The sequence below is a fragment of the Aspergillus candidus genome (genome assembly GCF_002847045.1).
Source record: "Aspergillus candidus strain CBS 102.13 unplaced genomic scaffold BDW47scaffold_67, whole genome shotgun sequence".
NCBI classification, from domain to species: Eukaryota; Fungi; Ascomycota; class Eurotiomycetes; order Eurotiales; family Aspergillaceae; genus Aspergillus; species Aspergillus candidus.
In genome coordinates this window covers 25,647-45,693 of record NW_020194072.1, presented here as the reverse complement: position 1 = coordinate 45,693, position 20,047 = coordinate 25,647, and the positions used below count along the sequence as shown (strand labels likewise).

Below are 20,047 nucleotides of genomic sequence, written 5' to 3'. Positions count from 1 at the left end.
TGAATGAGACACATGCAGTGAGCATGACTGAGTAGTTTGACATGGGACTCCATCCATTTGACAGAAGAAATCCGACACCCACTTGCAAACGCTAGGTAATTTGAAGGCCTCCTGCGGAAGGAATCTTTGTGTCAAAGACACGAGGGAATGTTGAGAGACATGCAGGGTGTGAAAGGGGCAGATGTTGGTCGATTACCGGTGGAAATTCCCGCATGGGGTATTGATATGCAACCAACATGAAGTTGATACTGCTATGAACGCGATTGCTCTTGTGCAAATGATGCCGGGCCTGTCCCTGTCGTTGAAGGTTCAGAATATGCTGCAGCTGGTGGGGTCATAAGATTGTTCAAAACATGACATGTTCCTGCCTAGTGTCTCGCTCGCATACGCCGCGGCTCCTTAATATAAGCACGCGATTTTTGGCCTCGTTGCTGTCAACCTCCTCACATCATTTTCCACCCGGGGAGTCGTTTTCAGCTGGATGCTCATGTCCCTCGAGAAACATCGATATAAGCCGGCTGCAAAGGTATAATATCCAGCGATACATGATATAGAAGATCTTCCCAACTCAGTTCATAACTCAAGTGCGATATTTTTCGCTCAATAGACTTCGAAGTGCACGTGGACGTGTCAACCCTAGGCTCATTGCATCTGTCATCATCGTGATGGCAACCTCGTTTTCAGAAATGACAAATCAATACAAGTATACCTCGCACTCTTCACCGAGAGCCATTAAATATTAGGTAGAAATGACACGAAACGGTATTGCGATGACGACCAACCCCAGATTTTGCGGAAAACGTGGGGAAGCGAACTCCGCATCTCGGGAGAAGATAGACCGAGCTCGTCTAGCATCTATGCCTCATGAGGTATGATCGACTACTTGGCTGTATTAACCCCCCTGCAACATCGGCAAGTAAACAGCTGGGTTGTGCAGTCGGGTGAACCTTCCGCGAGGGAGTTCAGTGCGGAATATAACCTGAGGATTAGCTCCTGAACCTGTTTAACGATGTTGTGACGACCCCAACCGTTGTCCCAACCATTTCTTACATCAACCAGACAAGATGCATCTCTGGAAACATGAATTCCGCGGCAAGGTGTTGATAGCTGCCATTACGATGGCATCATGCCAGGCGTTCTTGTTGCTAGGATTCGATCAGGGTACGTTCTTGCCCCCCATGCCATCCCCCGTACATACGATGAAATATTGACAAAGGCAGGCGTTATGGCAGGAATCGTTGGCGCGGAAAATCGATTCGGACAAGACTTCAACAATCCCGACCCTGCAATGCAAGGAAATATCACGGCACTGTACGATATCGGATGCGTGGTGGGGTCAATCCTGTGTTACTTTGTTGGGGAGCGATACGGGCGACGGTCGATGCTCATGGCCGGAGGATCAATCATGGTTATCGGAACTATAATTCTGGCATCGTCCGACACGGTGGCGCAGCTTATTACAGGACGAATCGTGACTGGCATTGGCAATGGGATGAACTCTTCCACGGCCCCGGTGTACCAGAGCGAGTGCTCGCCGGCGTCGTGTCGAGGCGCGTTGTTGACAACCCAGGGGACGGTGACCATCCTCGGTGTGGTCATTGCGTACTGGTTTGTATATATTGCTCATATTGTATAAATCCGACGAGACTGACGACGTGTGCGGGGCAGGATGGACTACGGCACGAGTTTCAGCTCTTCCTCGTTTCAGTGGCGCTTTCCGCTCGCCTTCCAAGCGGTCTTTGCCATTCTATTAATCCTCCAAATAATTGGCCTCCCCGAGACGCCCCGCTGGCTCGTCCAGCACGACCGGCACGAGGACGCCCGCGCGGTGGTGGCGGCAATCGAGAACCGCGCCGCCAGCGACCCCGAAGTCAGCAAGACCATCCTTGATATTCAAACAGCGATAGAAGAGGAGCAACGAGAGGGACCGTTCAGCTTCTTGGAGCTATTCACCTGGGGGAAGACGCAGAACCTGCGCCGCCTGCTGATAACCATCTCCATAGAGCTAGGACAGCAATTCACAGGGTCCAACATGATCAACTACTACGGACCAGTGATGTTCCAGACCACGATGGGCATGAGTCGTGACCTATCAATGATCCTGGGCGGTTGCATCCAATGCACATATCTCGTGGGGTCAGCGATTCCGGTATTCTTGATGGACCGGTTCGGGCGACGTACTCTGCTAATGGTGTGTTCCGCCGGCCTGTGTCTCTGCTTCGTGATGGTCAGTATCTTGCTCTCTCTGAACCGGAGGGACTGCGCCTACGGGGCGACGGCATTCATCTTCGTGTTCCAGCTGTTCTACGGCATCGGGTGGCTGCCAGTGCCATGGTTCTATCCGGCAGAGCTAAACACGACGCGGGTGCGCACGCGGATGCAAGCCATGGCTTCGGGGTGGAACTGGATGGCGGTGTTTGCTGTGGTAAAGATTACGCCGATCGCGTTTGATAATATTGGGTGGAAGACGTTTGTGATCTTTGCGGTGCTGAATGCTGTGTTTATTCCAATGGTTTACTTCTTCTACCCTGAGACGAAAGGTCTTGAGTTGGAGGATATCCCCATGCTATTTAGCAAGGGGGGGTTTACAGGCGGGGTGTTCACTTCCAAGGGAGGGAGAACCGTCATGCCAGGACAGCACGCGCAGGAGAGAGATGTTGAGGCGAAGGTGGATGGTATGGTGCACCAGGTGGAGGAAGTCAAGTAGGTCTTGAGACAATGACAAGCAAGAGAATCCGATTGAAAAATAGTATCAGATTCCGATGATACACAAATCCATACTGAATTCCCAATGCCAACGACCCAATTTGATCAAGAATGCCCGTCAGAAGCAGTCTCGAAGGCAAAGACATAGCTACATCTCGTCCATTTTGGGCACCATCTCCTCAGGTGCCAGCCCTTCCAATCCCCGTTCAGACACGGTCTCGAAGCTGATATCGCCACGGTCGGCCTTGACCTGTTCCAATTAGTACCGAAAGAATGCAGACTGCAACGAAGCGCCGGCGCTACATACCGAAGCCTCGCTGAATGTGGCGTGGATCTCGTCCCACTGACTCGTTCCAATGTTGTTCCTGTACATCGTCGGGGATTCAAAATCGTCGGGGAAAGTGGGAGCCAAGTAAACTAGACGTTATCAGTGTGTTGGAAATGAGCGTGATAGCGCAGCAATGTGCATACAGTCGTCCCCCTTGATGGAATGCACCTCGGGGTGGAGACCCCTTGCGACGACTCGGGACGACAAGACCGCTGGAACGCGGTTAATCGGGGCGCGGGTAACAGGAGTGCGAAGTAGTCTCAACATGATTGTTTGAATTCACCGGTTGAAGACAATTGCTTTGAATCGAGGGGGCATGCTTGAAAGGTTTAATATAAAAGGCGCGTCGCTTGAGTGGAATGATCATGATGATGTCACGCCATCCGCGGCAAACCCTAATCGGACAGACTGGCAGCCCGGATGCCATGCACAACCAATGATATTGAATGCAGTTTCATAATGGCAATGATTATGATTGGAAGGGAATGGATCGATGGTCTGATCTACAGAGTTAAACTCGATATCCATGGAATTGCAACCACTGCGCTTCAGCAAAGCTATTCTAGATGCAGGAAACTGGCCAGACGGTCGCTATTATTCATCTACCACAATCCCATACAATTGGCATAATAGGTCACTGTTCCTGGCCAATCCGAAAATATTCCTTTGACACCGGCCTTGATCACCAGGGCGTCGAGTATACGGTATATGTCGCCGTCCTTACGGAGAACACTGGCGATCGATTGGATGTAATAGTCTCCCGCGGCTGCAGCCAGCTTGATTGGACCAGATCGTTCCAACGACCAAGCGATCAGATTCAAGCCGGCGTCTTTGGCAGCACGTGCATACTCCGACGATACGATTTCGCCGTCCGAGGACGTATTTAGCAGGGCAAAAATGGGCGGAGCCATGATGCGCACGCCCTGCTGCTGCAGACGGGGCAAACTGGCGACAGCCTCGGCATAGCCACTGGGAGTGTTAACACGGCGATCGAGGTAGACAGCCTGTCTTCCAAAGTCGGCCTCATGTTGGATCCAGTATAGGATGGTAGCCTCCGAAAAAGATTGGGGCCAGACTCGAGATGGACTGATATTCAGATTCTTGTAATCGTCGATCACCTGCTGTGCAAGGGCCTCTTGCACAAAGTTCCTATTGAAATGCGGGACTGCTTCTGGGATTTTGAGTTCCGGTGAGAACTGTAGCCCTAGACTGTCGATGAGCTTGATATACTCGGTGTGCTCGACAAGGGTTCCGCACTGGTTGTACAGTTCAGTGCGCCATAGCTGTCCGCCGTGTTGATAGTCTTCCGGGGTGACTGCAGAAGCATTGCTGGAGTCCATCTTGGCGCAGAGGGACTTGAACTCAGCTAATGTGATATCAGATGTGCAGCATTTTGCCACTGCTGACATTTTATGCGTGGCCGGGAAGAAGGGCTTCGTGCACTTGGCGGCTAGGCTGGGGATGGTAAGGATGTTGGTCGTCGTGTGGAGGTCGCATTGCGAATGCCTACAGACTAGGCGATTGTCTTGAGTGAACGTGACGTCGCACTCGATGATCCCAGCCCCTTGTCGTGCAGCTGCCAGCATGCCTTCTCGACTATGTTCCGGGAATTGGAGAGGAGCACCGCGATGCGAGATGGAAAAGGTAGGGGCATAATGGATGGGCCTCTCGCTGCATGAGGATAGATGATTTTTCAGTGGACTATCATCCATGTCTTCTACTAGGTAGAATGGCCTTGGACCAACTTGGATGTTCCTGAATGTCGGTACATGATCTGGGAAGTAAGAGGAAGTTGCCAAGGCAGTGCCGGCAAAGAAAAAAAGAGATAACCAATGCATCGCAAGATATCCGGATGAGATAAAGAGAAGAGTCGTCTCGTCAAGAGCACTTGGAATGAATATTGATGTCTAACATTCGACTTAGATTATTCTAAACCAAGGTGACAATTAAAATGGAAGGTGCGATCCCAGATGGGTCTAAGTGATAGGTCTACGCCGTGAAGCACAGGTCATTCATTGCCTCCTCACTCCACAAACTTGTATTTCCCCCTTTTGGCATGGGGCTTGAGAGATATGTGAGCACTATCCTGCTTAAGCAATGGAGGACGCTGAGACGGTATCAAGCGCGGACAAGCGTATGAAATATGTCGAAAGAATTTCTGTTTCCTCCTCAAATACCATAATGCATACTTAGTGTAGATCATCATACATTATTATTCTCATCCTCATTGTCTTTGGTACTTGAACGTGGTTATCTATCCTCGTTAGCGCTGCTCAGTTGCCTGTGGATGCCACATACATGATCAAGACACACATCCCTTCGCTACAGGCAGAGCCCGCACAGCACGAATGTTCACTGTCACAATGCTCTCCGCTTGGTGTACAGTCGCCGTGGTTGGTAGATATGCCGTATACAGCGCCAAATATAAAGGGGAGGAGGTACAGCGGTCGCATCGTTGTTGGTAGGAGACCAGATCGCTGAATATGAGATAGAGATATCCGCATTTAACGGGGTGTCGGAAGGACAAAGAAAGACATTCGAAGTACGCGATGTTCCTTTCATCCCTAGTGTGAGCGAGCACAGCAAGAACGGTCGCGTCCCATTCCTGAGCTGCAAGGGGTGCTGAAGGGGAATTGTTGATCCCACTCCACGCCCAGGGTATTTGCTTGATGATTGGCCGTCAATGTAGGTTGCCGTAACGCATTCCACGGCCTCCCATTGATCAATCGCATGAGGTAAACTAATATGTGACAACCGAGAGACGAATTGAATCTTACGAGGTCGCATGAGCATGCTACAGCTAGTCCCAACCGCCTAGTATTCAGGCAGATACTGTCGTTGCAGGATCCACCACCATGCGGTCTTACTTGCGGCTAGTGGCAATATATCCAATGCGTACAAAATCACAGTCTAATATCCCCCACCTCCCGACGTGTTGCATGTTGAGGAAGCTCCCTGAGATAGTTGACAAATCTTATTCAAAAGACCGTAGAAGGATATGCGGGCATCCGCTGTTACATACACCGGTTCTTGATTTTCTAATTACGCAGGATGAACGAGTTACGGTGGGCACCCGAAGCCAAAAGGTCAAAGCCAAATTAGTCCACGGTTATTGAAGTCATCTGGATATTTTCATCGCGGTTTGATAGAAAAGATGCTTCCATTGGCTCCACGATCGGTGATGGGTAGCCTTACAGCCGATTTTAGAAACAAACCTTATCAACCGATCCATATCCACTCATCTCGCCAATTACAACCACGACACAGGACGTCTTGACCGAAAACCTGGAACCCAGCGAATGATCGCCGGATGTTAGTCGTATCCGCCTGAATTCGCCCAATGTACCTCTTCACCAACTATTTGTTGTCCATGTTCCATGCCAACATAACATACACAACGCATTATATTTCCAATTGTCAGTGTTGTGCTCGGGTCGGGGATCTGTTATACCAAGGTAGACTGGGGACAGCATCCAAAGTCTACCAGCTAGACCCACCTCGCAACCAAAATCTTACCAGCAGATGACAGCCAGATCGTAGGAAAGAGACGGAAACGGTAAATGGAAGCCGAACAATCGCAACGATGATGTCTGTCCTCGTATTCGATCATCGGGCGTCCCACGCGCTGTCTTGGCGCATCGCTTCCGGGTATAAAATACCCCATGGGTTAGCATCAATGACTTGAGTCCATCACAAATTGATAGTATCAACCACCATCACACTAATCGACATCAAGATGCATTTGATCAAGCCCCTCGCCGGTCTTGCCCTAGCTACCATGGGTACGTTCCATGTCTTCATTCAACATGTATATATCTGACAACAGGAACAGCGCAAGCCAAGTGCGGCGACGCCGACGCCTGCGTCGGAACTGAATTCTGCACCACGGCCACCTTCACGAGCCCATCTTCGACGACCATCACAACCTGTGTGCCCACTGCGACCTGCCTGGGCGTGTATGGTATGCTTGACTGACGCACAGCCTGAACATATCTAATATTTATACTAACACTTCCATCCAGCCGACTGTGTGTCCGGCGGCGGCGGCCAGGGCTGCTGCTCGACCTACTGCGCTGCCACCAAGTGTCGGCCCACTGACCCCGAGTGGCCTGGTTGTCGCGAGGATAACGGCCCCTGTCTGGCTGATGAGAATTGCTGCTATGATAATAAATGTATCGAGGGACTTTGCACGCGGGAGTAGAGTCCTTGGTGTCGGACTGCTCGAGGTCGAACGGCAAGGAAGTATTAGGGTACTCGTTTTGGAATAATTCTTACCATCAACAGTTCAAAAATTATACATGTATATTCCTGGCATTTAACAGTATTGTTCTTCCCGGGTAAGGTGGATATTTTAAACGAGTCGTTATGAAGTTCCTTGGACGAACCGTAAGAAGGAACTTGCAAGGCTTAGCTACGTCCCGCGTACCCCCCCAGGGATATAAGCCGACATAATGTAGTTATGTCTCAAGTGTATTGGGGCATATACCGGAATAAATATCGAGACAACTACAAGCTACGCTATGGTGCTGGCGCGTTTACACCCGACCTGCATGGTCACGAATCGCTACTTATAGATTGAGAGAAGAACACCAGTTTCATTCCAGCTATGTGCAACATTTTCCAAACGTGATAAGCCATAAAAACATCCCATCAACCTCGAAGAGTCCCAGACTAGCAGTCGAGATAGACAGCTGCAGTATATTGTCAGTACTACCGACCAACAAACCAAAGGAGAAGCGAACATACCGTTGGCGAACAGCGCATAGGTGTCAGCGTTGTTCAGCGCCTCCTCCGCGCTCAGCGCAGTCGCGGCGTCGTAACCGTAACCCAGATCATCAGTACCAGGGCTGAAAGTGCCCGGGGCATGGGTGAACTCGTGCAGCGAGGTGGTCGCCTGGTCCTGGTCGTGACAGCTAGAGGCCAGAGCCGGCAGCTCCGAGTAGTAGATATCGCAATTCGCGATAATGTTCTGGGCAGGCAGGGTCCAGGCCAGGACGTTGGGCTCGCAGTAGCCGAGGGTATCCTCACAGTAGTACTGGGTGTTGCCACTGGTAGTGGAGCCGGACTCCTTGGCCACAGCCTGCAGACGCTCAACGACGGTGCTGCGGGTCTCGGCGTCAGTGGTCATGAAGTACTCCTTGAAGCGGGCGTCGTCGCCAGACTCAGCAGCGGTGGCGGCCTTGGTGGCCAGGTCGACGGAGTTCTTGAGGGCCTTCTCCAGGGCGGACTGCTTTTCACCGGAGCACTCGGTTATTTCGGTACGCTTGACAATGTCCTTGGTGGCATGGGCGACCTTAGCAGCCTGAGCACCGTCGACGGTGATGGTCAGCTCGTTGGATGAGTAGGGGATAGAGCCGACAATGGCGCTGTTCTTCGCGGTAGGGACGCGGCCGGACGTGCGAACGGTGATGGAGCCACCCTTGGTGAGGTCGCTGGTGCTGGCGATGTCGAACTCATCCTCGATGACGGCACCGGGTGCCAGGGAGGTGAGGGCATCCTTGGTCAGGCCCTTGGACCGGAAGCGCTTCTTCACTCCCTCGAAGGCAACCTCGGAGGCTAGATGGGTCAGTCAAGGACGATGAATGGGCCGGGGCTCTACTTACACTCGCGGAACAGGGACACCTTCTTGACAGGGGCAGAGTCCTTGAAGAAGTTCAGGTGGACGAAGGTGACGTCCTCACTGCCGACGTTCTTCACGACTGCCTTGACGCGGGTGTTGCCCACCTGGGTGAGGGTGACATCCAGAGAGGGGGAGTCAGCGCTCACCGGGATGGCGAGGGCGCTGGGGAGAAGGGCGAGGAGGGCAGCAGCTGAGGGAGTCCGCATGATGAATGATTTGGAAGATGTTTATGAAACTGGATGTTCTTGCAGTGGAGGCAATGGAGACATCTTTCTCAACGCTGGTCATGTTGGCCCTTTTATATCTGTCCGACATGGCTAGGATCTGTCATGTCTTGAAGTCCACAGCAGTTTTCAATACCGTCGGTTTGCTATACTTGAGACCCTAATTGCCGAAAGCTCCGCGACTGACCATTAACCGCAAAGGATCCTTTCCTGAATCGGAGCATATCCGTGTCGTAGTCGTCTTGGCCCGGCGGGAAGCCGCTAAGAAAGAGATTAAGTGGCTGAGCCAGCCGTCTCTAACTCGTCCCTGGGCCTTATTCACGACGATTAGAGATATATTAACATGGGGGTGGCTTGCACGGCGTGCATGCTTTCCAGAGATAAGAGTTTAGGACAACGCCTCGTCCGCCGGCCCCCGCTGTGGCCAGCTCAAGCTTCTGACGGCAAAATGTCTCAGCCGGAAGGCTTGACTCTTATATTTGCACTTTGAAGCGAAGAGTGAGTATGGCAGAAGCCAGCTTGTTGAAAATGCCTGGAAACAATATCTTGTTGACTGTAACCATGGATCAGCCTCCTAGGGCGATGTACACAACGTGGGGACTCGATGGGAATGTTGATCGGAAGATCCAGGAACAATGGACGATGCTTAGCACGCATTCTTCAACAGCGCGAGTCGAAATTAGTCTTGCCTCTAGGAATGCAACCCTCCACTCGGTGGCTTGGCTGCCCCGCACCGCTAGCGCTGAGGACACTTTCGTCCCTGTCCATCAGCTGGACATTATCTAGCAGTGCGCGATATCAATTGGTGCAATCGACGGCAAGACTAGCAGTCGAGGTTTCATCGCGCAGAAGACAGATTAGCACCGGAGCTGTGATATAAACAACTGATCAAGCTACACCCCGACGGAGATGCCGCTCAATTCAACCTAGCACTTTTTTCTTTGCATCAAGGTACTATAACGTTCTCATCAAGATGGCCGATATCTCCAACCTTCAGGTGACATTGACTCCCCCGAGTCTGTCTACCCCGCTGGAATCCCCAGCAACCATCCCCGTTCACGTCGCGGTCCACAATAATGCGGACTATCCGGTAACCGTCCTGACCTGGGGCACCCCACTGGACCCTCGTGCTGATATCCTCGGCGTTTTCTCCGTGCGCGATCACACCAACGACGACTCTGCCGTGCCGCTGACAACCATCAAAATCAACCGACGGCTGCCCGCCGATCACAACGACTTGGTGGAAATACCCGCTAACGCCTCCATCGACCGGGTTATCAAGCTATCGAATGTGCCGCTGGTGGATGGCCACGAGTATTCCATCCAGGCGGAGGGGGTGTGGCATGCTGTGTGGCAGGGGGGTGCCAGCGATGTGACGGGCTCCCATCTAGAACATTTGAAGGGGTCGTCCCGAGGGGAGTACGTTTCGGATAAGGTGGATGTCAAAGTCGAGTAGTTAATTTGTTTGTCTTATCTGAATGTCCCATATCATTTGAATGCCGATGTTGGTTTGATGTGGTGTTTCTGGTCCTTAACACAACCGGTAGGTTACAACACCGCCACCGGCAACGTCCATGGGTGCGAATCCAGAGACGTCGGTTTATTTTTTATCACAGTAAGACAAGTGTAGGACAGCCATCAGTAGAAAGTTGTCATTCCAGATATCTGTATTAAGATGGACACTCCCGTCAAGCCGTTCTGACCACCACGACCGTAAGCACCGAGGATGTCCCAAAGCAAGTCAGTCGACATCGCTCGAGACGCCCAGCGGGTGTTTAACGTGCTGCGCAACGGTGGCCTGGCCATCATCCCCGCCAACGTTGGATACGGCCTGGTAGCATGTGACGCGGAAGCCCTAGACCGACTCTTCACCGTCAAGCGACGCAAACCACACAAGAAACACGCCATGATCGGAAGCTATGTTCTACAAGAATCCATCCACGCTCTCCCACCCGAGCGACAGGCTATGGTGCGCCTACTGACAGTCGACCTCGATCTCCCGCTCGGCGTGGTCGCCCCGTTCCGTGCAGACCACCATTTGGTCCGCAGACTCGGAGATACGACATTGTCCAAGAGCACCATCAACGACACCCTTTCAATGCTAGTCAACGGGGGTAACCTGCAAGAAGAACTCTCGCGGCTGACCACCGCAGCCGGACTACCTCTGATGGGCTCATCGGCCAACATAAGCGGCACCGGGACTAAGCTGGTGGTAGAGGAGATCGAGCCCGAAGTGCAAGCCGCCGCCGACCTCGTCATCGACTACGGTAGACAGCGCTACGGCCACCCGCGGGCATCGTCGACGATGATCGACTTTGCGAGTATGCGGGTGGTACGTTTCGGCGCGTGCTACGACGTGATCTGCGATGTTTTTCAGCGATTCTACAAGATTCAGCTCCCTGAGGACCCGGGCCCCGCTATTCTGTCATCTGGCCATTTGCTGCCTGAAGCTAGACTGTATTAGTGGGGGTTGTATTCTACAAGACTCTATCGATGGTGATGACTATCCTCAGATAGGGCAAGGCAGACTGCTTGGCGTCGGGTGGGATTGGCCCATGTCTCGTATTTCAAGGCTGCATCCATATTAATACAGACGACAGCAACAGACAAAACTATCAGGTTGTTGAAGAGAACAAAGAAGACGAAAGGGGCGGTGTTGATAAATAGTCTTTCTGACCCGGCGATGTAGGGAGAAATTTCACAACCACCACACCAACCCAACATGCTCCCGATGCTCCTCCCTATTGCCCTCCTCGCCCTTGGGGCACCCGCCGCACTGGCCAAGGCATCCAACCCAGGACGCATCGAGATTGATCTCGTCTTCCCTAAGGGCAAAACCACCTACAATGAAATGACCGTACCGCCGGTTGTGTTCGCGTTGCAGAACGCCCCGACCGCCGCCTTCTTCAGGTACACGATCAACTGGGAAATCAACGGGGATCAGCCGTCATTTTTCGCGTCCGGGAGTTTCGACTCCGACAGCTGGCAAAAGCAGTTCAACTATACCGCGGGCGACGTGGGGATTCTCGCCGACTCCACCTACTGGGGGGAGGACATCAAGGCCGGAGAGTACACGCTCTCGTGGGAGTATTCGACAACGACGTGCACAGACAGAGGGGACAGCATACTGATCAAAACGGGGAACGTGCGGACGGGGAGTGTAAGATTTAGAATCGTTGAGGACAGCAGCGGCACCGACGAGCTGTTCTCAGGCTGTCCGCAATATCTCGGGGCCATCACGGCCAAGGATCCCAGTGATTCGTGCCCGGAGCTGGTTTCGGGGGAGGACGGAAAGCCGGACCCGTGCCAGGCGAAGGTGAACGAGAAGCAGATTGCGTGTCTGGAGAGTTATTTCAAGGGCGAGACGAATATGGATAGCTGTACGGCGGCATTTGACGACATCAAGTCGGGGGACAAGGTGGAGTGGAAGTATGCGAAGGAGGCGCGCAAGGCGGGTCGCCATGCTGGGGATGATGAGCCGATGGGTTCCAGTGCGGGTGGTAGCTCCTCTTCCAGTTCGACGAGTGACTCTGCGAGTGAAAATACGAGCGAGAATACGAATCAAGGAGACGATTCGGATTCAGATACGAGAAAGAAGTCGATCGGTGCGGTGATGCGACCGGGGCTGTCTGTGTTGGGGGCGATCGTGATAGCGGGGACTGTACTCTAATAAGGCAGTCCAGGGGACGAATTTGTATATACCATAGATGCGTATGTCGATATTAATGACCCTTCAATCTAACTATCCTCCAACAACGATGTAACCCCAGTCGGATCCTATCTATACGAGACACTGGTGCGATTGGTCGATATCCACTTCGCGACGGCCTCGACCGACCAGACAATGTCGATCATGCAACATCGCTTAACGGCCTCGTATCAGCCAGATATAAAGCACTCTGCCCCACCCCGTACGTGACAATCGCGACTCAAGGCATTCCACACAATAATAAACCCACCATGAAGCTCCTCCACCCCCTCACTCTCTTGGCCTTTTCCCTCCAGGGCACGCCCGCCCTATCCGCGCCGCCATCCGACCTGGCGACCCAAGCCGGCGCCCACGTCATCTTCTCCTATCCCGGCACATCGCCGCCCCAAGAGCTCCTCGACCTCATTGCAGCCGGCAAAGTCGGCGGGCTCATCCTGTTCGGCGAAAACGTCGACGACAACCTCCCCGCGCACATTCAGCACTTCCAAGAAGTCTACGCGGCGAGCCCCGCCTACGCTGGCACACCCCTCATCATCTCGACAGACCAAGAGGGTGGCGAAGTGCGCCGTCTCCCGGGCGGACCTGAAGCCCCCGCCAAGGCGGTCGGAGACGCGAAGGATCCAGTCGGCGCGGCGACTCAGGCAGGGAAAGATGCCGCCGCCGCGCTGAAGAAGTACCAGATGAACGCGAATCTGGCGCCCGTGCTAGACATCTACCGAGAAGCGGGTGACTTTGCCGACGAGTTCGGTCGGTCGTTCGGTAACACGTCGGAGCGGGTGGACAAGTGCGCGTCGGCCTTCATCAAGGCGCAGCAGGCCGAGGGGGTGCTCGCTGCGGCGAAGCACTTCCCGGGCTTAGGAGCGGCGCCGACGGACTCGAACACGGACGAAAAGCCGGTGACGCTGGACCTGACGATCGACGAGCTAAGGGGTAAGGACGAGGCGCCGTACCAGGGGGCGATGGCAGTGGATGTGGCCATGGTGATGGCCTCGTGGGGGGTATACCCCGCGGTCGACCCGAAGATGCCGGCGGGACTGAGTGAGTCGTGGATTCAGGGTGAGCTGCGCCAGCGCTTGGGATACACCGGGGTGACCGTGACGGATGCGATCGAAGCGGGGGCGTTGACGGCGTTTGGAGACGACTCGGCGCGGGCGATCCTCGCGGCGCAGGCGGGTATGGACTTGCTGCTGGCGGCGGCGAGGAATGTCACACAGGGAGCGGTTATTGTGGACGCGCTGGTGGCGGCCGTGGAAGATGGGACGGTGTCCAAGGAGCAGTTTGACGCGGGGACAGAGCGCATTCTGAAGCTGCGGGAGAGATTGTAGGTTAAATTTGATCTTGAAGCCCTTGAATAAACTTGATATGACACATCTACTGTTGGTTTCTTAAAATCTAAATTCATAGTCAAAGAAACAATCATAGCAGAGCTTTTCATTGGAGTTTTTAAGTACTGTTACCTGAGAGAAAGACAATACTGTTATTACTCGGGCAGAGCCGTCTCCCAGAGATGGGTGAAGTGCCGGTGCCACGGTAGGAGCAGTGCATTGAAATACTGGGAAGAACCTTCCGACCACGGGTCTAAGCTGAGTAGCTTGTTCCTGTCATTCGTGCTTCAAGTTGCTGTTGCATGTTGACCGGTTCTCGACAACAAAAAACACCAGTGACTAAACAACAAAGTCTTGGATATATTTTGGTAAAGCCTGGAATACAGTATCGACAGCCCGATCCACCGCATAATAGATCTGATCACGACCGCGTCTATTCGCACAAGAGACTTCCGACCGGCACGGGAGTAATACTGGTATGTTCGCCGGGATTCAATAAGACTGTCTGCCCTGTGCACATGACGCCGCTGTGGCTATTAGCATGGTGGCATTGTGTCAGTGGTTCAATCCAGAGACTTACGTGAATGCTCGACAGGGCTGTTTTAGGTCCAACGTGTATACCTCCCTGTTCATGTTAGCAGTGCCAAAGGTCATAATAAGAGCAAGTATGGCAAGTACTCTTCGTCCACGTCTGTGCACTCCCCAACGGAGACGTGCAGTGGCCGGCTCGCCTCACTCGTTCCGATTCCAACCTATCTGGATTAGCAGTTGTTCGGGTTTATCTGCAGATTGGAGTTGTACCGTGATGGTTTTGGCCAGCGCGGTGGACGTCGCCAGCAAGAGGATCAAAGCAGCGTACATGGCTTCAAGTTCTTCCGGGATAGTGCAGTTCTCGCAACGTGGTCAATTCCTGCGGGCGCACATCAAGCATTTAAATCTGCGTCGGGATGTAGGGTTGCTGGTATCACATCCCTTGCATCGCTGAAGGGGTGACATTCCTTGCTGCCGGTACCCCAATCGTGTCCCTTGGAGAGAGATTGGGCCAGTGGACACGCGACTTTTGCCTCGATACTGTCGTGGCCTTGTCACTTGAGAACGACATGGACTCCGTGTATTTGCCAGAGGGTATCACGATATTATCACTGGCTTAAGTGGCAGGATTCATAGAGCAACATGCATGTTGATGTTCAGGATCGCAATGGGGGTGGGTGAGTGAGTTGAGTTCCACAGATATTCAGATTAGGACTGCGTCAGCATAAGGGTCTCACCTCCTTGACCAGGGAACGGAACTCAATCCTGTGACTGGAAGGGGTATTCACTTCGCCTGTATAGGTCCTCGGGTACTCTGATGATGTTGATAAGAAAAGACACAGTAGACCAGAGGCTGTATGCCTGAACGGCCTGAACTACCAGACGAGCAATGCAACATTCCTCAGCGGATGTCTTACTTTTCCATCATTACTTTGTCTCTTCTTAGTGAATCAGGGCCTATATTCAGATTGTCTAATGACGCTCTCGGCCATTTATTGTGTGTTGGAGTCGTCTAACCGTTATGATGTCAAAGCGTCAGCATACAGGTTCGTCTAAATATATAGCGGTCTTGATCCAACCGTCGACAACAACAAAGTGCTATACCTCCCCGAAGACCAATCAAGTAGCATACAAATTCCCAACCAGGCCCATGAAACCTAAAATAGAAAATACAAGCATTCCCCATCTAGCGAGAACCATCAAGCACCACCAATCCAACAAACCCATGACTCTCACTCTTCATAAGGCCCACATGCCCTCCAACCTTAGGACCCTAGTCCACCGTCTGAGCCACACAGAATTCAGGACTCCCATCCCATCGTATTGAGAATCGTACTGTTCCTGCATAGCCCTACACTTCCTTCGCTCCTTATGCTGCCCTACAGCTGACCAGCACCTGCCAAGAGTGACAACCATGTCTCAGTGCTAGCATCTGCCTGCCGGGGCTACAGCTACTGGATGGGATATTCCAAGGTGATGTTCTCGGGCTGATTCACCGGGATCTACTACTCTACATTGTGGGATAGCCATGTAAATTTTACCGCAGAGGGACACGGACATCGTAGATTTGCAATGAAGACTGTAAGGGAGACCGCTGGGGTGATGTTTCGGCATCAAGAGAAACATGGAGAGAAGCAGAGCTGAGGACCAGGCGAGACGAAGGAGCGGCCTTACGCGCAGATGGGGAGTAATGGAATTGGTCGATGGTGAATTGGGGCGCTCATTTGTTGGAGACGGTGGTATAGAACTGAGACAGTGGTATAAAATTCCAGAGTGGTAAGTGAGATGCTCTCTCATATCCTGCTATTCTCAACCAACAGAACTACTACCTTTGCTGTTGGAAGTAGCCAGATATCCAGTCAGACCATCTCTATTATACTTGATATGTAGTAGTAGAGAGTAACATCAACAGTATATTAATAGTGCGACAGTGATAGGCGATGCTGCGCCATGCAGAGCATAACATAAGCTCGACTACATTTTCCCCGTTGGTGCAGATGAAGCCCAGCACAGACCAGAAAAGCGGCCGATTTGGCCAATTTAGGCCAAGCGGGGGCCTAGCTGACGGCTTGGCGTCGGTCAGCGTGGCGATCAGGATGAGCTCAGTCCCCCCTCGTCTCTGGGATATGATTGGATCGCAGGTGGAGCTGGCTTTCGGTTGAGCGCGACGTCTGTATTCCATCGGCGAGCTGTCCATGTGGAGGGTAGGGATGGTTGGCCGGGAGCCGAGTTGATCAGGAACGATCTCGGTGGAGGCGGTACTGGATCCCCTTGATTAGTCTGTGTCTATATCGGGGATATCAATACGAGTTGATTTTTGTTTATTTTTAATGTTTACATCATTTTGCTTCATCCTTCATGTCGATGCCAGATTGTGCAATCGATCGCAGATGCGATCTCACAGATACATATAAATATGGACTGGGACGGGATGAATTTCAAATGCAAATCAACAGCAAAACCCGAACAGTACCACCAACAGCATTCCACACACAAGATGCAAGCGTTTCTCGTTCCCCAGACGGTCGTCGGACAATCTTCCAACAACGGGAATGGCCAGACAAACGGTTCAACTTCTGGAAGCCAGTCAGGATCGCACGCGGGAACCCCCAATGCAAATGGCGGTGGAAGTCCTGGGAGCAGCCCCTCAAGCGGTAGCACGTCTGGTGGAAATCAGGGACAGAGGCGATAAGCTCCGCTTGAGTGCCAGGGCGAGGGGGAGGAAATTGGGGTTGGGACCGTGTATTTGGGGGAGGACGAGGTATGCAATCCCGTACCTCTAGTGAGACTTGCTTTCGCTAACAATGCAAAAGATGCTCGTCAGGAAGGCGTCGCCGAGGAGCTGCTTGTTACCGTCCGAAGGCTATTTTGCAACGGCTGCAGAGGCGCTATTCGAAGACGCAACTGCTTCAAGTGTTGCTGCAACAGGAACGCCGAGGCTTTCCACGGGGTTTTGATATAGCTCGCTTCGTACACCTCGATCATGCCCTCAATTCGATCCCGCAGGTCATCATCACGCACCACCGCCCAGGCGATTGTCAAATTGAGTGGAATCGGGCTCGACCCCAGCGGACGATGGGGCAGGGCCGCCTCCGCCAGGGTGAAGCTCTCCCGGCAGAAGTGATGCAATTCGTCGTCCAGGCTAGGCTCCAAGGGGTCACAAGTATGGTAGACCCGGTTCAAGATGATTGCCAGTGTGAGCACCAAGCTGCATCCGACCTGGTAAAGGGCCTGAAGCCGCATAGTTTCCAGGTTAGGGACACGGTTGGCCTTCGCATCGATGTCGACTGTGGTGGTGTCGAGGCGGCGCCGCAGTAACGTATAATCCAAGTGCATCTGCTGGTAGGTTGCCACGATATCGGAGAAGTGAAGCTCAGGGTGGTGAACCAGGCCCGGATACTTGGCGAACGTGGTGACCTGCAGACTTTGGATGGGGCCGTCCTCGTTGAGGACGGGACAACGCGGACCGGCGACGGTGATCTGGCGCATCACGCTGGCGGGGAGCTGGACGGTGGGATCGAAGATGCTCACCAGAAGCTGGGATGTCAGGATGAAAAGGAAGAGGGAGTGGGGTTCTTACTACAGGGATACACAGCGTTCGGAGGAGGTCTTGCTCGAACGGGTCGGGGTCCTTTTTCGCAGCCAGAATATTCAATACATAAGCCATGCCACTTACGTGTCCTGCGCAGATGTCGTATTTTCTCATGATCCAGCCCTGGTCTAATTAGCGAGCCGTCCTCGTCCTTTGCACACGCCGGTACTGACCTCGGCGATCATCATAAAGTAGATGGCGCACAGCGTGTCTGCCGAGTGGGATTCGTGTGCATTATTCAACGCGGTGCGCAAGACTGACAATCCATGTCCGTACTTCTGGAAAACCTCCGCATGGTCCTGTCGGGTGTAGAGCGCTGCCGAGGCATGAGTGAGCGCCATGACGGACGCATCGAGAACGGGACTGTTTCCCAGCCGGCTTGGGACTTGTTTCAAAAAGGCGCCGTAACAGGAGATGTCATATCGGACGTCGGTGACCTCCATCATGCAGACGAAGGCGTTGGCGATTGCGTTTGTCTCGGAGGATGGGAGGAATCGCGGCGTGGGCGCTCGGGTTTCTGACTGGGGATTCTTCTTCCTATTCACTGCCAGCTTGACGACAACACCCTGATCCATGAATTTGAACCGTCGGACGCCCGCACCAGCGCAGGGAATATTGAGACGGGCGCATCGAGCGCAGGAGGGTTGGGCCTGGTCACACTGGAAGATGATCTAGGGTTAGGTGGGGTAGGGCTGGCTGGTGGGGCGGACGGGCCACGACTGACCTTCTTCTTCTGCTTGCGACACGCCTCGCAACCGCGACCAGAGGGAACCCCCGGCATGTTGAAAGGAGTGTGGGATGGAATAGATGGTGGAATTCGTGGTGGGGGTTTTCAGCTGGAAGCCTGGACGAAAAGTGATGGATCACGTTGGTCGGAATTATACTCCATCGCGAACTAACCCAATGGGTGTTTAGAGGGAGCCTTAATATCTGACAGGATCGGACTTAATTCAACACTGCCTCGTTCCTTGATGCATGGCTTGGCATACCCACTTGTCTGACCTCAGATGTATCGTACGCATGGAATTGCGTTCTGTGTTACGTTTTTCGCTGTTATCCTAGGACAGAATCACAATCTGCGGCTCGACTTTCTCAACCGCATCGTGGGGTCTACAAGGCACACGATAGAAACAATGTTCCAATTGGTAGGGGACTAATTATGCCTAGCGTTGACGACAACAACATAAAGATCGAATCACAACGCAGACAGTAAAGGAGTCAAGCTCATGAAAAAGAGTCTGGGCCACCACAACTCATAGAGCATGCCGATCACTTCCCGAACTCATCGATAGCATCCCTAATCAGTCCATTGCACCAAAGGCGACCCTGATCAATGACCCTGGCGTCGCTCTCAACCGCGATCTTTTCCAGTGCCAGAGGCAGCTGGTCCGACGCACGAAACATTCTACGCAAATAACCCACGACCTGAGAATTCATACGAAGCTCGTCGACATAAGGTTTCTGATGCATCTCGTTAGCTGGTGCTCTATTCTACGCCGCGAAGCACCCTTCTCCGAGGATACACATACCTTGGCAGTGATGTTGCCCAGCAGATCCGCCATGAAAGTGGGGTAGGGCTTAGCAAGAGCCGTCATGACCTCGGTGCTCTCGTTGGCATTGAGCTTGTGGCAGGCTTTGGCGGTGGCCGTGGAGTTGTTGACGGATTGCTCGACGATCAGTCCGAACTCGGCAAGGCTGCGGATTGTATTGCGGTCGCCATTGAAAGAATCAACGGCCTGTTTGAAGACCACATAGTCGCTGGCGGCCTGGGCGAGATTGTCGAGCAGGTTAGAAAAGGGATCGGCTGGGTCAGTGGACGCAAGGGCGGCACCGGCGAGGGTAGAAGTCAGAAATAGGGGAGCGGCGAGCAGAAAGGCGGAGCTGGAGACCGCCATGGACAGCACCATGATGGTAACGGCAAGGTTCATGTTTCCGATCATTTTGGTTAAATGACGAATGAGGTCAATTGAGGAAGAGTCGGCTTGTTATGATGTCAAGGGCGAGGACTGAAA

The 20,047-nt window shown here is 53.0% G+C and overlaps 13 protein-coding genes across 13 annotated transcripts; 6 read left to right on the top strand and 7 right to left on the bottom strand.

Moving 5' to 3' along the window:
• Positions 1-1,064: 1,064 nt before the first annotated feature.
• Positions 1,065-2,707, top strand: BDW47DRAFT_129232 (sugar porter family MFS transporter; the record flags this gene model as incomplete). Its single annotated transcript, XM_024816965.1, has 3 exons — positions 1,065-1,161; positions 1,221-1,608; positions 1,669-2,707. 3 exons carry the CDS (start codon positions 1,065-1,067, stop codon positions 2,705-2,707), a joined length of 1,524 nt encoding a protein of 507 aa, XP_024668244.1.
• BDW47DRAFT_79690 (uncharacterized protein) lies at positions 2,605-3,355 on the bottom strand. The gene is made up of 3 exons (XM_024819879.1): positions 3,178-3,355; positions 3,014-3,123; positions 2,605-2,956 (listed from the first exon to the last, which is right to left on the bottom strand). The coding sequence occupies exons 1-3, from the start codon at positions 3,299-3,301 to the stop codon at positions 2,855-2,857; spliced, it is 336 nt and encodes a 111-aa protein (XP_024668243.1). The 5' UTR covers positions 3,302-3,355; the 3' UTR covers positions 2,605-2,854.
• A 281-nt stretch (positions 3,356-3,636) lies between these two features.
• On the bottom strand, positions 3,637-4,746 carry BDW47DRAFT_134445 (PLC-like phosphodiesterase; the record flags this gene model as incomplete). The annotated part of the gene is made up of 1 exon (XM_024818083.1): positions 3,637-4,746. One exon carries the CDS (start codon positions 4,744-4,746, stop codon positions 3,637-3,639), a length of 1,110 nt encoding a protein of 369 aa, XP_024668242.1.
• Positions 4,747-5,040: 294 nt separating this feature from the next.
• BDW47DRAFT_112577 (uncharacterized protein) lies at positions 5,041-5,698 on the bottom strand. The gene is made up of 2 exons (XM_024814197.1): positions 5,333-5,698; positions 5,041-5,288 (listed from the first exon to the last, which is right to left on the bottom strand). Exons 1-2 carry the CDS (start codon positions 5,536-5,538, stop codon positions 5,285-5,287), a joined length of 210 nt encoding a protein of 69 aa, XP_024668241.1. The 5' UTR covers positions 5,539-5,698; the 3' UTR covers positions 5,041-5,284.
• A 997-nt stretch (positions 5,699-6,695) lies between these two features.
• BDW47DRAFT_112576 (uncharacterized protein) lies at positions 6,696-7,249 on the top strand. Its single transcript, XM_024814196.1, has 3 exons — positions 6,696-6,816; positions 6,867-6,995; positions 7,057-7,249. The coding sequence occupies exons 1-3, from the start codon at positions 6,771-6,773 to the stop codon at positions 7,233-7,235; spliced, it is 354 nt and encodes a 117-aa protein (XP_024668240.1). The 5' UTR covers positions 6,696-6,770; the 3' UTR covers positions 7,236-7,249.
• Positions 7,250-7,705: 456 nt separating this feature from the next.
• Positions 7,706-8,988, bottom strand: mep20 (putative penicillolysin/deuterolysin metalloprotease; the record flags this gene model as incomplete). The annotated part of the gene is made up of 3 exons (XM_024818082.1): positions 8,638-8,988; positions 7,781-8,590; positions 7,706-7,725 (listed from the first exon to the last, which is right to left on the bottom strand). The coding sequence occupies exons 1-3, from the start codon at positions 8,858-8,860 to the stop codon at positions 7,706-7,708; spliced, it is 1,053 nt and encodes a 350-aa protein (XP_024668239.1). The 5' UTR covers positions 8,861-8,988.
• Positions 8,989-9,655: 667 nt separating this feature from the next.
• On the top strand, positions 9,656-10,387 carry BDW47DRAFT_112575 (uncharacterized protein). The gene has a single exon (XM_024814195.1). It carries the CDS (start codon positions 9,852-9,854, stop codon positions 10,332-10,334), a length of 483 nt encoding a protein of 160 aa, XP_024668238.1. The 5' UTR covers positions 9,656-9,851; the 3' UTR covers positions 10,335-10,387.
• A 217-nt stretch (positions 10,388-10,604) lies between these two features.
• BDW47DRAFT_129227 (uncharacterized protein) lies at positions 10,605-11,342 on the top strand (the record flags this gene model as incomplete). Its single annotated transcript, XM_024816964.1, has 1 exon — positions 10,605-11,342. One exon carries the CDS (start codon positions 10,605-10,607, stop codon positions 11,340-11,342), a length of 738 nt encoding a protein of 245 aa, XP_024668237.1.
• Positions 11,343-11,547: 205 nt separating this feature from the next.
• Positions 11,548-12,548, top strand: BDW47DRAFT_134441 (uncharacterized protein; the record flags this gene model as incomplete). The annotated part of the gene is made up of 1 exon (XM_024818081.1): positions 11,548-12,548. Exon 1 carries the CDS (start codon positions 11,601-11,603, stop codon positions 12,546-12,548), a length of 948 nt encoding a protein of 315 aa, XP_024668236.1. The 5' UTR covers positions 11,548-11,600.
• A 175-nt stretch (positions 12,549-12,723) lies between these two features.
• Positions 12,724-13,944, top strand: BDW47DRAFT_112573 (putative glycosyl hydrolase). The gene has a single exon (XM_024814194.1). It carries the CDS (start codon positions 12,839-12,841, stop codon positions 13,910-13,912), a length of 1,074 nt encoding a protein of 357 aa, XP_024668235.1. The 5' UTR covers positions 12,724-12,838; the 3' UTR covers positions 13,913-13,944.
• A 216-nt stretch (positions 13,945-14,160) lies between these two features.
• BDW47DRAFT_112572 (uncharacterized protein) lies at positions 14,161-14,782 on the bottom strand. Its single transcript, XM_024814193.1, has 4 exons — positions 14,714-14,782; positions 14,591-14,664; positions 14,493-14,537; positions 14,161-14,439 (listed from the first exon to the last, which is right to left on the bottom strand). The coding sequence occupies exons 1-4, from the start codon at positions 14,771-14,773 to the stop codon at positions 14,346-14,348; spliced, it is 273 nt and encodes a 90-aa protein (XP_024668234.1). The 5' UTR covers positions 14,774-14,782; the 3' UTR covers positions 14,161-14,345.
• A 2,003-nt stretch (positions 14,783-16,785) lies between these two features.
• BDW47DRAFT_112569 (Zn(II)2Cys6 transcription factor domain-containing protein) lies at positions 16,786-18,833 on the bottom strand. The gene is made up of 5 exons (XM_024814192.1): positions 18,760-18,833; positions 18,209-18,694; positions 18,024-18,158; positions 17,221-17,980; positions 16,786-17,019 (listed from the first exon to the last, which is right to left on the bottom strand). The coding sequence occupies exons 1-4, from the start codon at positions 18,814-18,816 to the stop codon at positions 17,264-17,266; spliced, it is 1,395 nt and encodes a 464-aa protein (XP_024668233.1). The 5' UTR covers positions 18,817-18,833; the 3' UTR covers positions 16,786-17,019; positions 17,221-17,263.
• Positions 18,834-19,304: 471 nt separating this feature from the next.
• Positions 19,305-19,942, bottom strand: BDW47DRAFT_120517 (cell wall mannoprotein 1 family protein; the record flags this gene model as incomplete). The annotated part of the gene is made up of 2 exons (XM_024815499.1): positions 19,305-19,496; positions 19,565-19,942. 2 exons carry the CDS (start codon positions 19,940-19,942, stop codon positions 19,305-19,307), a joined length of 570 nt encoding a protein of 189 aa, XP_024668232.1.
• Between the last annotated feature and the right edge of the window lie 105 nt (positions 19,943-20,047).